General features: G+C 35.1%; 1 protein-coding gene across 2 annotated transcripts in view; it reads left to right on the top strand.

The window, feature by feature from the left end:
* ARHGAP18 (Rho GTPase activating protein 18) overlaps nucleotides 1-11,287 on the top strand; it is a 160,684-nt gene extending 149,397 nt beyond the window's left edge. For both annotated transcript variants that reach the window (XM_039849950.1, XM_039849949.1), the window contains exons 13-15: nucleotides 4,147-4,271; nucleotides 7,862-7,923; nucleotides 9,117-11,287. In XM_039849950.1, the coding sequence (XP_039705884.1) occupies nucleotides 4,147-4,271; nucleotides 7,862-7,923; nucleotides 9,117-9,208 (279 nt within the window). In that variant the 3' untranslated portion in view covers nucleotides 9,209-11,287. The remainder of the gene's footprint in view (nucleotides 1-4,146; nucleotides 4,272-7,861; nucleotides 7,924-9,116) is intronic.
* The last annotated feature ends 2,788 nt before the right edge of the window (nucleotides 11,288-14,075 follow it).

Genomic DNA, 14,075 nt, shown 5'->3' with positions numbered 1-14,075 from the left:
TAGTCAAATATTGCTTTCCTCCAGTCTTGCTGTACATTATATAACTTAAACTCAAGCACAAAAAAAAAAAAAAAAAAAAAAAGTGAGGAGAAGCTGTTAAGACCAGAAAAATGTGAAATAGGAAGGTTACAAAGATAATACTATTCACAGATTTAGATGTTATTGTGTCTCAAGTTAAGAACAGACTGTTTAGCTTAATGAGCAGGCATGTTGTGTCTTTCAAAGCTTGGCAACTCAATATAATTAGTGTACTAATAGCTTTAGTATTTGATACAGCATGATTCTGGAACTTAATTGTAGTTGTCATATACCATTTAAATGAGAGCTTTGGCATTATTTATTGTTTATCATCTTTAGTAAATATTATTTGACCACTCTTGTCAAGATATGTAAGAAAAACTTTCTAGAAACTTTTAAACTCTTTATCTTTAACCATTACATCTACCAGTTAAAACACATTTCTTCTCTACCAGCAAAGAGCATGGTAAATTCAAATTGAGTCACTCTCAATCTTTATGTTGTTGTGAGATTTGGATGGAATATATTACCACAGAAATAAACACTAAGAATTGTTCCAGTCTCCCTCGCTCGTCTCCCCCACCCCCGCCTTCACCCTGCTAGTTGTCAGGGAATGTAGCCAGTTAACCTAGGAAGGTACTATGCGCCATTGCTGACCTAAGGAAAGCTTTTCAAAGGCATTGATATTATAATTCTATGTGGAACAAGTCAAAATTATACAGTTAGTCATTTGGGAACTGTTAAAGCTGTTCCAGAGCTTCCCTAGCTTCACCTTCTGCTCACTGAGAAGAAAGGTGTGGGAAAATGCTTAATTTCACAGCCATAAGGAACCTGTACCAATGCCACTCCCCATCTTCTGACAGAAGTCATAATACGGCAAATACCTGACGTTTCACATATGCATGAGAGCACTTAAGTACCCTCAGAAGCTAGTACCTGGGCCTTTTGCTTCCATACTCTAGTGATCAGAGATGCACTGGATGCCTGTGTTAGATGTGGCACTTTTTGGTGCAACCCGACACTACACTGACCTCAGTGCTGCTTTTTTAAGGAAGCATGGCCATACTCTCCAAAGTACAATGCCTGAACTGATAGAGAACGTGTAGGCTGTGGTCATATTTTTAGGGGCCTTCAGCTGTCCATAACACGTCTTGGAGAAAAAGTGGCTGCGTCCTTAAGCAGGTGTACATTAACACTGGTAACTCCCTGCAGGAGTAAGTGACTGAATTAGCATCTTCGATTCTTTTTTTCTACTCTCTTTCCCTTCCTATCTGAATTTCTCAGTAGTAGAGGGAATACCATCTGGTAGATAGAGGCAATTTGACTGGTTTCTTTTAGACAATGTTCCTAAAACTATTTTTTGCTCTTAAGGAAATACACATTGGTATACTTTATTTTATTCTAAAGAAATTGTGCTATTATGAACACACCATTTTTAGTAAATATTTTTGAATGATTTATTTAATAAATTGATAGCTGACTACAGGTATGACTTGGACATGCGGCATGTAACTAGAATACCAGTGTCATATATTAGGATCCCCCCATCATTAAAGAGATTCAATGGCAATTTCAGTGGAAGGAAGAAATTCCTTTTGACTTTGTGGATCATGGAAGGTTACATGGAATTTGAGGTATTTGAGCTGAGATTTGAAAAATTGATAGTGGGATGTTTCAGAAATGAAATAGAGCATGCATAGAGATATGAAAGCATAGGTGTTTGTAGCCAATTTTGACTTGCCTTTTTAATTCAAACAATAGAATGTGCCACATGAAATAGTGGGGAGAGAGGCAGAAAGCAGAGTAAGTTGCCATATTTCTGAACTTTCTATGACAATATATTATTTTTCTGAATCATTTTGCTTTTCTATCTCATTTATTGTGAATCTTCTATATATACAAACAATCATATTGTCTTAATTCACTTTAACTCTCAGCCTAGATTTGCCTGTTTTTTTGTTTGTTTGTTTGTTTTTGTTTTTGATATTCTAGAGTTGGATAAGATGTAATTATGGGAACAATTTTTGTCATCATTAGTTTCACCAGAGAAATCCTATATATATGTCAGGATATTTGGAACAATGACTTGCACAGAATTCCCTAGCTTTTAAATCAACATAAAGTAGATGGCTGTCTGCAAGCCTTCCATAATATAATAATAATGATAGATTAACAGAATCCAAAATACCAGTATTTGTTTCCCTAATGTAATGGACATAGTGAGATGTGTTTTATTAATACAGACTCAGTGCTTCAGCTGCTATTACAACATTTGAGTCTTCAGGACTAGCTTATTGTTTTCCACCTCCTGTGAGAGAACACATGGTTGAGGCCAGGCCGGCAGGCAGAACAGCCACAGCAAGGTATAAGCTAGAGGTGAAACCCAAGGGTACGGTACATGTAGCATAATCTCTGAGTGATAAGATACACCATCGATTTAATAACTGCTCTGAAAGAAAACAGGGTAATGACACTACCAGTGAAATTCCTTCATCCTCTGTAAGAAGAGGCTCATTTTCCAAAATGTTACAACTAATAATAAAATCTGTCACAGAATTAAGGAAAAAGGTAAGTTAGTCTTGTGTCCCAGAAACAAGGTGGAGGTCAGAGACTAGACTAGGTATCAGGCCAAACTACATGTGTTAGAATTGGAAGTCAGCAAACTAAACCAGGGGTCCGGCATGGATGGGGGAGATGAAGCAGGAGCTGAGGGGTCTGGGCATGGGTTAGGATTGGATGTGTTTTAGGGATCAGGTTGAGTGCAAAATCACCAGGAGGAGAAGTTAGACAAGGATGCTAGGAATGTAGTCCCTCCCCCACAAAGTGAGTGGGCAGCGGCAAATGCTTTGTCTCTTTCCAGGTTAGAGGGGATGGGTGGGCCCTGTTATCCTTCACTGAATGGTCAGGTGAGGGCAACAAGGTGTCTGAGGTTGGTGCCAGGCCCTCTATGTTCTATCTGCAGCTGTAACAGATATTTGCAGCCCTTCAAGGAGGTCTTACCTGATCCCATGCTCCCTTGTACAGTTTTATGCAGTATTGTTTTTTTTCTTTGTTATTCTCACACTACATCTTAGATACAATTTTAAATCTTTTGGATGCACCTACATTTTTATGCAGCCTGGTTCTAAAGCTACATTATTTTTATTGAACTTTGAAAAAAAATCATTAATTCCATCTGTAGTATATCCATGCTTTATGTAAAAAGAAAAAGCAATACAAGACCGTACATTTAAAACAATGATATTGTGAGCACAAAAATAATATACAATAAAGGACTGTGTCTTATTTATCTATTAGGTAAGTAGGCCTTGCACACTCAGTAGATGCTCAGTATACTTTGGTTGTATTAAACAGGGTATTAAAGCATTATCTTTAAACATTCGTGCATGCTGTGTGTTCTAGGGTCTGTTTAAGATATATGGTTATAAATAATAAATTAGTACTTATTTTAGCAGAATGAATAGGAATTAAATTAAGCCTAATGTTTTAAATGCCATACCTGATATTTTGATATTACAATCCTCAAAATATTTCATTGATATCCCCAGATACCTAAAGCGTTCTTAAGATCCATGGCAAAGAATTTAGAATTGGTCATCTTAAATTGAAAGTGGTCACAGTTTTAAGCTCATTAGCCAGGTGAGGAGCAGACACAATGCAGATGTATTAGAAAAGTATGTTTCATTTTTTAAAATACTTACAGGGACAAAAATTTTTATGAAATTTGGTAAATGCACAGGAAGATTTTTTAAATGCATACATTGCAGTAGCACACAAAATAACTTTTCTGATTCAATTTCATAAATTGCTACATGGAGAAGCACCCTCTAGTAGATAATACCCAGAAATCAGCACTTAATATGGCAGTAATGGTTATTGCTGTCATTCTTTACATCTTTAAAAATAATTAAGCATTACTGCACAGACATTATAAAGTTCCCCTATCACCATTAAGAGGATATTCGAGGTTTGATGTAATTTAGCAAATTACATTATACAGTAGTTAAGGTTTTTATGTAGTGAAGTAAAATGCGTAGTAGTTAAGCACACTTACCATATAATGCATTGTACAGAGTTACACGTTCCAGCTGCTGCCAGCTTTGTTCCAGTGTCATTATTGCTTTGCAGGCTGACGTTCCTCAGGGAGTGATTCGAGTGCAAGCTCCCCATCTTTCGAAAGTTTCCATGGCAATACAGCTAACTGAAGAACTAAAAGCCAGTGATGTACTTGCCAGGTTTCTCAGCCAAGAAAGGTAGAGGCTTGTTTTGTTTTAATTATTCCATGGTATAACTCACTTGCTTGCTCATTTGCTCTCTCTCTTCGTCCTCCCTCCCTTTTATAACTATGGGTGGTATGAAGTGCATGAAATGTTTGTCTTTTCAGCAGAAAAGAAGAGCAGACTTAACAATTAGACTGTTGGAATGAGTTGAGTTTATTTGATGTAGAAGTGTGTGTTCAAGTTGAGCCTGTTTCAAGCAGGATGTGTGAGCATTCCTTCACTGTGCCTGCAGTGGGCTTGGCACATGAGACCACTCAGTAGTCTTTCCAGAATATGCTGATGAGAAGTTAATTACTGTGTGTAGAAAAATCACTAATTAGGATACAGTGAGATTAAAACAAATAAAAGATACAACTTTTTCTATAAAATGTAATGACTAAAAAAGCTTAAATTTAACAACAGAAGGTATAAAGAATTAAGAAAGGACAACCGGTCTTGTGAGCTCTGAAGTCTCCAGGACAAAGCACATCATCCTCAATAGGGTCACCCAGACCTTCTTTCTTCTCTATTCTGGGGGCAGATGGGACAGGAGGATGCCTTTGAAAGCCATTGACATCCCCCCAATGATAATAGAGCTTACACTTTCCAAGACATTTTGCAATATCTTTTCTTGAATTTTCAAAGTTCAAACAAGTGTAATGAGTTTTCAGTTTTTATTCTTCAAATCCTTATTTTTAAAGTGGTATTTTTAATGCTTTGCCACTCATTTCCACTCATTGAAAATAAACTAATCTAAATTTTTAAAAAGTTGGGGAAATCAAGGACACTGACATCTTAGTGTATGAAGAAACTGTTTTAGGCTTTCATAGAATTTTATCTTCTCATTCTAACATTCAGGGGCTTCAGTGCAGTTTTCTTCCAAAACCTTTCCAAGTTTAATACAGTACCACCAATATTTAATATGTCTCTGCTCTGTTTAAGGCCCTCTGCTAGATGTTGGAAGGGGTATAAAAATATATCTTAAAGTATCTTCCCTTAGAGTTTATAAATTGGGAGAAGAGATGAGCCTGTGCAGTGAACAGATGGTGATGAAATAAAAGAGAGGCTTATTGGTAATACCTGGGCTTTCAATAAGCCAGCATAAACTTCCCTCTCAACACCCTGAAGTAAGTACTAATATTACTTCTGTTTTACTGATAAGAAAATAGAGAATTTGCAAGGTCACACATTTTTGTAGATGGTGGAGCTGAATTCTAAATCTGTGGTTTCTGTCTCCAAAGCCAGTCCTTAACCACTCTCCACACTGGCTAGAGAGTCAGAGAACATCATGGACCTGAGGCCTCAGGAGCAGAGTCTGGGAGTAGATGGAATTTCTCAGGGTTAGTCCTGGGAGCAGTTGGAATTTTTCTTATGTCTTTGCTCCCTCAAGGTCTCTGATCTTCAGGAAATCAGTCCATTTCTTTTCTACTCCCTGCTGTGACTAAGTAGATACCAACTGTTGCCATTCTTCCCACCAAGGATGACTTTCCATCCTCTCCCAGAGTGTGCACCTGAAAATCTGGCCAGACTTCAAATACAAACAGCTCTTCCAGGCTAGACATGGTTAATTTACACCACATTTACTTTCTGGACCCAAGTGCTCAATTTAGTCTGTACTTTTGTTCCTCTCCTTGCACACGATATAAGGTGTGACTTTGAAGCTGTACAATATATTCGATGTGTTTTTATTATTTAGGGTACCAAAAGACAATGGTAGGCATATTATAGAAAGCACCAGCATTGTGACAATTGTCCTTTGCATATTTGGATTTTCTGCTTGTTGTGCTTTCATTAAGTTAGCATTTGCTACCCCCTGGAGCAGAGTCCCTTCTTCAGTCCCTTTCCTCGTGCTTGGAGATGCTGGAGGCAGATGATGTGACTTCAAATGCCAGCTTTTCCTATTTCATCTTTAGTTTTTATGATCTCTTTAAGTCTCATGTTCCTCATTTGTAAAAGTGGACCATAATAGGACCTACAGTCTAGTCTGCCGATAATTAACTAAGAAAATGATCATGACGCACAAAGCACTGTCTGTCTGGGCCATCTAACAATTGAAATTCTCAATAAATGTTTACACACGCGCGCACACACACATTTTATTTTCTTCCACTACTTTCCCCTCCGCCCATTTGTATTCTACCTGTGTAGGGATAGTTGGAATCCCTCCTTCCCTCCATACTTTTTCTCCACACTTTCTCTCCTAAAGCCAAGAACACATGAATGACATAAATATACAATAATTGCACATTCACTCACCAGTCTTTGATAAAGACTGTTGCCTTTTCTGTAATTATGGATTTATTGATTAGTATGATTGAAAAGATTATATATACCAAGAAATCTAGTTCGGGCTTCTTTAAAGTGGAACAAGAATGTAGATTATGGAGAACAATATCTGATGAGATTTTTTTAATCTAGTCTTCTAAAAAATTTGGCAACTTCTTTTCTACTTACAGTTTATCGGGTTATGTACTATGTTATAAATAAAAATATAACTATTAAATTCTTTAATTTAAAAAAGTAAGCACACACCAGTTTGGGAGCAAAGCCTCTTAGATAGGGTCTGAGTCAGCAGGTGGATCTAAAGCGTGAGCACATATACAGCCTTGAGCATCTAGTGTGCCACAGAGAACAGAGTAGATGGAATTGGATAACCAGACAAGTCATTAAATGGTTGGTTAGGAAAGCTTCTACTATCTCTTATTTTTCATAACAGTTTGGATAAAAGTCAGACCTGATTTCCTCTTCTCAGTTCCAGAGAGTGTGTCTTCAGGGCTTTCTATCAACGGTTCACAAACTTTTCCATGTATCGGAATCCACTATAGAGCATTTAAAAAGCAGGTTCTCGAGCTTCATCTAGATATATTAAATCAGTTTTCAGAGCTCTGGATCTGAATTTTTAGCAGGTTTCCCAGGTAATCAGTATACAGAGAGTTTTGAAAACCACTGAATTTTACCAATTTTTGTTTGAACCAAATGTCTGGAAAAGTTTATCCTTTGAAGAGTTTAAACCTGTAAGTGCATCCTACTTGTAAAGTCTTCATAATGAGTATTTCCTTCTACTTGGAGTATGTATACCTCTCATTAAGATGGCCAACACGGAGGGTTATGGACCTCGTCCTGTTCTTTACATTCATTGCATATCATTAGAGTTTTCAGTACAGCAAACCCATGAAAGATGCTTATTGAATAAATACAATGGGAAAACTAAGGAGCAAACATTTGTTGTTGTTGTTGTTTTTTAGTTTTATGAGGACCTTTTTGACCCTATGCCAAGTAGATATTCATATTAATAATTTTCTTGGCAATTAAAATGTTGTTACTTTTTAACTTTATAAGTTTAGATACTGATTTATTATTTTGCCTTAAGAAGTATGTATGATTCCATTTGTTCATTCACAGGTGTGACATTTTTACTACCTATTAGGCTCATTTAACAGATGGGAAAATGCAAATGTGTAGATAATTAGAGTGTGTCTAAGTTATGAATTTTCCATACAATCTAGAATCACCAAGCACATTAAAGTGATTTATTTGAAAGCCATCTGATGATACAACAAATCAGTTTGTTTTGTCCCTGATAGTGGGATTGCCCAGACTCTTAAGAAAGAAGAACTTTTTTTATATGAAATTGGAGGAAATATTGGTAAGCATATCTTTTTTTCTTTGTATTCATATGCTGATTCGACATTGTCATTGGTTATTATTTATGTCTTTGGGGCAGGAGAAATTAGTAGAGGTAAAATATAGCACACTGTGGAGGGTTGATAAGCATTGTAGATTTGTTTAGTGTTCTGATCTTTCTCTTCAGACTCTGAGTTCCTTCTGTACAAATGCCTATTTATATTGAACTTCAGCAAAGACAAGTTCCTTAAAAATAGAAATAACTTCTAGAATGGTTAATGAAGTTTTTTAAAGCATCTTTCTTTTTTAATATGCTTATGTCAGATCTTAATAAAGGAAGTAGTTGAGCTTATTTAAGACTAAGATAACACTTTTATTAAAGTACAATACTAGATATTTTTAGTGAAAGCAGAAGTTATTTTCACCATTGTTAATTGCTTACTAAATCATACACACAGAGACAGACATATTGGTAATTTAGGAAGTAGAAATAGGGTAAATGGTTTAATTTTGTCCATGTCTTAGATTTTATTTGATCATTTATAATTAATTATCAGTGGGTTGTTCTCATCTCGTTATTAAAATTTAAAAAAAACTTTATTTCTTCTTTTTTTTTAACTCAATATGGTTAGGGTGAAATTGTTAACAAGTAAATGAAATAGTGTTTATTTCAAAATAGTAACTGAAATATTTTAAGATAAATTTTGTAGAATTCTTTTTCTAAGACTTAAAAATATTAGTAAATATTAAAAGTTAAATACAGAAATGTAAAGCCTCATTCTTAAAATTTAAATAAACCACAACTCCATTAGAAACCTGGAATTGTTAACTTCATCAGTAAAGATTATTTGAATATTAACATATTTGATTTTTCATTTTACTCTGAGATATATTTATTTCTCAATAATTTGGTAATTTCTTAGGTGGATTCAAACCTATTGCCATTCATTAAAGATAAATAAACTTTTAAGGAACTATTTAAAAGCTTATCACACAAAATATTTTAACTGTCTGAATTAATTTGAAACTTGTGCAGGCAAAGATTACAAAATTGAATTTTCCAATATTTTTGGTCAAATTTTGAAGTTATGTGAGATGAGAAAGGATGAAAAGTATTTGACATCTAAGACTTCAGAGTTAAACTATTAGGTTTAAGTTTAAAATTGAATCCCAATCACTCAAATGTATTAAACAAATGCAACATCTGTTTAATAGGGGAACGCTGCCTCGATGATGAAACTTACATGAAGGACTTATATCAGCTCAACCCAAATGCTGAGTGGGTTATAAAGTCCAAGCCGTCATAGAAGACTTACAGAAGGCTAATGCTGAGGAGGGCTTCCTTAATAATACTTGCTGGGTCAGGACTGTAAATAAAAGAAACTACAGGACTCTTTTATTATTCAAATGTACTCAACTGTTGAATAGTGACATTCTTAAGCCTTAAAAAGTTATAAATTTGTGCTGCTGCCAGAATTATGTTAATTATTATTATTAATATTATTTGAAAACAAATATCACCAAAGTGAGAGAAAAGGGGATTAATTAGCTTGTAGACTATTTTCATATACTCTGTGAAATGTGCTCAGATGTGACATAGTTTTTTTAATATGAAATATACCCCTTTCCCTCTCACTTTTTTCTCCAAAAATTATAAATAGAATAATATATGCTTTCTCACCTTTCTCTCTTCTTCACATTTGCCTTTTCCCAATTAGGTTTGCTTTTTAACCGAAAAAGATAACAAGTACTAGGTATGGCAAGTCGTGATGACAATACGTCTTAAAACAGCCTGAATTCAACAGGATTCCTATGACTGTCGAATGTTGAATATTCATCTCTTTGAATCATTTGTTGAAACAATAACATTCTACTTCTCCCTACTGTGTCCCATGAAGTGATTTGCATTTTTTCAGTTCATCTGACATATGCGCACAGAACTATATTCACTGTCAAGAAAAGAGCACTGTCAGAAACTGTCAATTGTTACTGAACCATTAAAGATTTACACACTAAGAATAAATAAAATATATCCATGTGGAATAACTGGATTATGTCTAATAAGAGAGTGAAAGCCAAATCACTTCATTTATGCTGTACTCTTCTAAATGAAATTTAAAAAGTTGTAGCTAGCTTTACCTATTGTCATACTAGCAAATAAATATGTATGAGAGTATAATCCCAGTAATGGTTGAAAATGTATTCTACTGAAAGAGGGATTTTTTTTTTTTACTCATAAATAAGTCTGCAGGAAGAGTGATTTTTCTGGGTATGACACAGTCATATGAACAAGCTTTTGTTTATGTACTTATTTTAAATAACCAGAGTAAATTTATTAAAATGCTGCAGAAAGTACTATTCCCAGGGATTTTAATGCACAAACCATATTGTGACAAGACATGAGCCTCTGTACTGTAAATAAGAGGAATGAAGTAAGAGAAAAATGTCCAATATTTTATGAGTTTAGAGTGTAGTAAATAAAAGGTGATGTAAATGAATGTTGCTCAAACTGTGTTTATGGTACTTTTAGTAGTACTTTAGGAAAAATTACACATTCTCAGAAACTCTTGATGTCACTCTAATTAGGAGGGAAGATGTTGTTAATGAGAATAGTCATAAATTTTTAGCATATAATTATAAGAACAGCCTGTGGATATGATCATTTAAATAACTTTTTGGTGATTTGTGCCATTGCTTTTTTATTTAAATTTTTTTTATAATTAAATGCATTTTTCTAAATTATATTCTCTTGGAATTATTACTTTAAATCCTATGTTCATGAGTGTACTAATGGACTATTTTCTTTTTTGTTAAAAGCCACTTCTGCTCTTTTATTGCTCTTGTGTAATTTTTAAAGTGGGAAGACGTGGGAGATATAGACTTGTTTTCTTTCTTAGTTTTTTTTCTTAGCAAATTTTTATTCTTTAGGATTTTTCATAGCACACTGTATTCAGTTTCTGATTTTGACTATATATAGAGTCAGTTTTTCTGTTAGCAAACTGTTTTATAAGTGGTTTAATTTATTGAAAACAATTAACAATGTGAAAGCAAAATCAAGTGCTTAAAACATTTTAGGTGCACAACTTCAAAAGACAGGAGTGAATATAATGATTTAGATAAATGGTTTCCTAAAGCACATGTCAACTAATTTCCACTACATTTACTACCCACTCTAGGGGAAGGGCTTTTGATAATGAAAAAGTACCAGATCTTGGTAAATAAATATGAAAATATTTTATTTTGAGTTTTTCATAGAACTCATGACCTTTGTTCATTGACACTGAAAACATTGCATTTAAATAACCAATAAGGATGTCTGTCTATACCTTTAAAGAGAAACTTGATAGTGTAGAGTCTCAAATTAAATGCCGCAGAATTAACCCAAATGCTTTCTCTGTGATTTTGTTTTTCCAGCGAATTTTGAATCTTAGGGTCGATTAGTTTTTATTTGTTTGTGTGAGGGGAAATAAAAACAACAGATATATTAATTTTGAGTCTCAAACATCCTAAGTCTTAAGGGAGTTGCTGGTGAAAAGTAAAGAGCTGGTGTTTATAGAAAATGGATTGCCCTGTTAATATTTCAGTTAATATACTGCTTTTCTGAAGGGTTATTCTAATTGTTTACAAATACACAGTGTTTGTTTACTGCTGCTGTAGGATTAAATATAAATTCTTTGCTAGCACTCTTTAGGAGAAGCAGTTTTGATTTCATGGGATTTTTCATTATTGTCTTTTCCTACTTTTTCTTAAACTGGGTTGCACTTTCAACCTCATTGTCCTGATTTCTCACCTACTGATCAGTAGGTGGCGGTATTGCTCAGGGATTCCTTTGCAGCTAAACTGGGACGTTTTGAAAGTGAACTGGAGTTCATAGGTAAGTGCTTCAGACTCAGTGCAGGCACAAGGCGATTAGGTTCAAGGACACCATGGATCTCTCACTTTAATCACTGATTCTGAAAATTGTAAATAATGATTCATTTCAAAGTTTCTTTGCTCAGTCTATTAGTCTGCTTTTATCCTTAACCTGTTGAATGGAAAAAGAAGAGAAAAGGTTTATATGAACTGGAATTAGATGTTTTGGCTATGTCTATTTCAAGCAGAAGGATCAGAACAAAGAAAGACCGAACAAGGAAGGTAAAAAGAGGAATGCCTAAGATAGAGAATTTGTGACCATCTTTATTTTAGTATATATGTGTTTGTGTCTTCATTCAACAAATATTTACTGGTCACCAACATATATGTGTCAGGCACGATTTACCCTAAGGTACATCAGTGAGAAAAATAGCTCTGCTCTCATAGAGTCTACATTCTAGTGGAGGGAGACAAATAATGAATTGAACAAAACGAATTAATACATAAATAAAGTTATTTGTATGTTGAAAGGTTGTAAGTGCAATGGAGACAAGAAAGGTGAGCAGATTAAATGGGACAAAGTGGAGGGACGGGCTCACTGCAGTAGTAAACCAGCTCTTGCTGAACTTCTGATAACTGAGCAAAGATTTGAAGGAGGTGAGAAACTTGCCACATGGATGTCTGGGAGAAGAGCATTCCAGACAGAGGGAAAAACTAGGACTGAGGCCCAAAGGCAGAAGTGTACCTGGCTTACCAAAGATAAGCAAGGATACCAGAATGGCTGGTGGGGTGAAGGCCAGTGAACATAATAGATGAGGTTACAGAGGTAACATGGGTGAGATGCAGGTGAAACTACAGGGGACCTTGTATTAAGGTGACTATAATTTATTCAAATTAGAACTTTTTGAGAGTGAAGCAGGACACTGTAGGTGAGGGCAGTAACTGTGGAGTGATAAGAAGTGGCAGATTCTGGGTATATTTTTGAAGGTAGAAGCTATAGGGTTTCCGATATGAGAGAAAATGCATTTTTGAGAATAACTACAAGATTTTCAATATGTGCAACTGGAAGGAAGGATGGAATTTCTAACCGCAGAAATAGGGAAGGTAATTCAGGTCTTCTGAGGGAGGAGGGATCCAGGATGTGTTGAATTTCAGGTGCTTGTTGGATGGATATCCAAGTGACAGTGGTAAGTAGGCGGTTATCTGTGCAGAAGTGCTGGAGGAAGGTCTGAGCTGGAGTCACTTGCATGTAAATGGACTTTTAACTTTAACCATGAGCTTGCACGAGATCACCAAGAGTGAGTGTGGATATAGTAGAGAAAATCACAGAGAGCACAGCCTTGGAGCTACCCAACATTACAGGTTAGAAAGAAGAGAAGGAATCAGCAAAGAGATTAAAAGAAGGGACCATTGAGATAACCAAGAGATTGTGATGTGCCAGAAGCCAAATAAAGAAAGGCTATCAAGGAGAAGGGAATGATGGTAATATTGGATCCTAATTACAGCTCAAATGAGCTAAAGACTAGAATTGGTCCTGGATTTATCTATGTGGAGGTCATCGCTGACCTTGTTTAACTGTTTAAGTAAAGTGTTAGGGGTAAAAGACTGATTATAACAGTATTAAGAGAGAGTGGGAGAAAAGAATCAAATATTCTGAGTTTGGACAAATCTTACAAGGAAGCAAATAAATGAGATTTTAGCAAGCAGAAGGAGAAGTAGAAAGTGTTTTTAGAGGGCATTGAATGCTGGGTTTAATATATTTTTTTAAATTGCAGTTAAGTAATATTTTAAGAGGATGACATGGGTACTGGAGCCAGACTACCTGGGTTAACAAATGTGACCTAAGAGGAGTTGGTTACTGTGCCTCACTTTCTACTTTGTAGAAATAGACTTAAAGGGATATTTGTTTTTTAAAAGCTTAGTAGAACTAATTACTCCATATAAAGGGTTCTGCAGTGTATTTTTCCTGATAGTAATTATTCAATATGCCTGAGTAATTTTATTAGTGGTATTATGATCAATATTATCAATTATCAATATTATCTCTGTCTCATTCGGGGTTATTGGTTCCAATGGCATGTCACTTTTCTAACCTGGAAATTCGTGGCAGGAACTCTTCCTCAGAGCATCTGTAACACTATAAAGGGCACAGAACACCTTTTCAGAAATAATTCCAGGACATCTTTTCTCTATTTCGAGTAAGGTTAATTCAACTTTAAATATGATTCGTGTCATTTAAGGTAAATAAACTGGCATAAGGGACAAAGTTCTTCCTCTGTTTCTCTGACCAAAAGAAAACAAACTCTTACTCAGTTTATTTTC

The sequence above is a fragment of the Pteropus medius genome, unplaced genomic scaffold, assembly GCF_902729225.1.
Source record: "Pteropus medius unplaced genomic scaffold, Ma_sr-lr_union100, whole genome shotgun sequence".
Taxonomy (NCBI): Eukaryota; Metazoa; Chordata; class Mammalia; order Chiroptera; family Pteropodidae; genus Pteropus; species Pteropus medius.
This window is presented reverse-complemented; position numbering and strand designations above follow the sequence as displayed.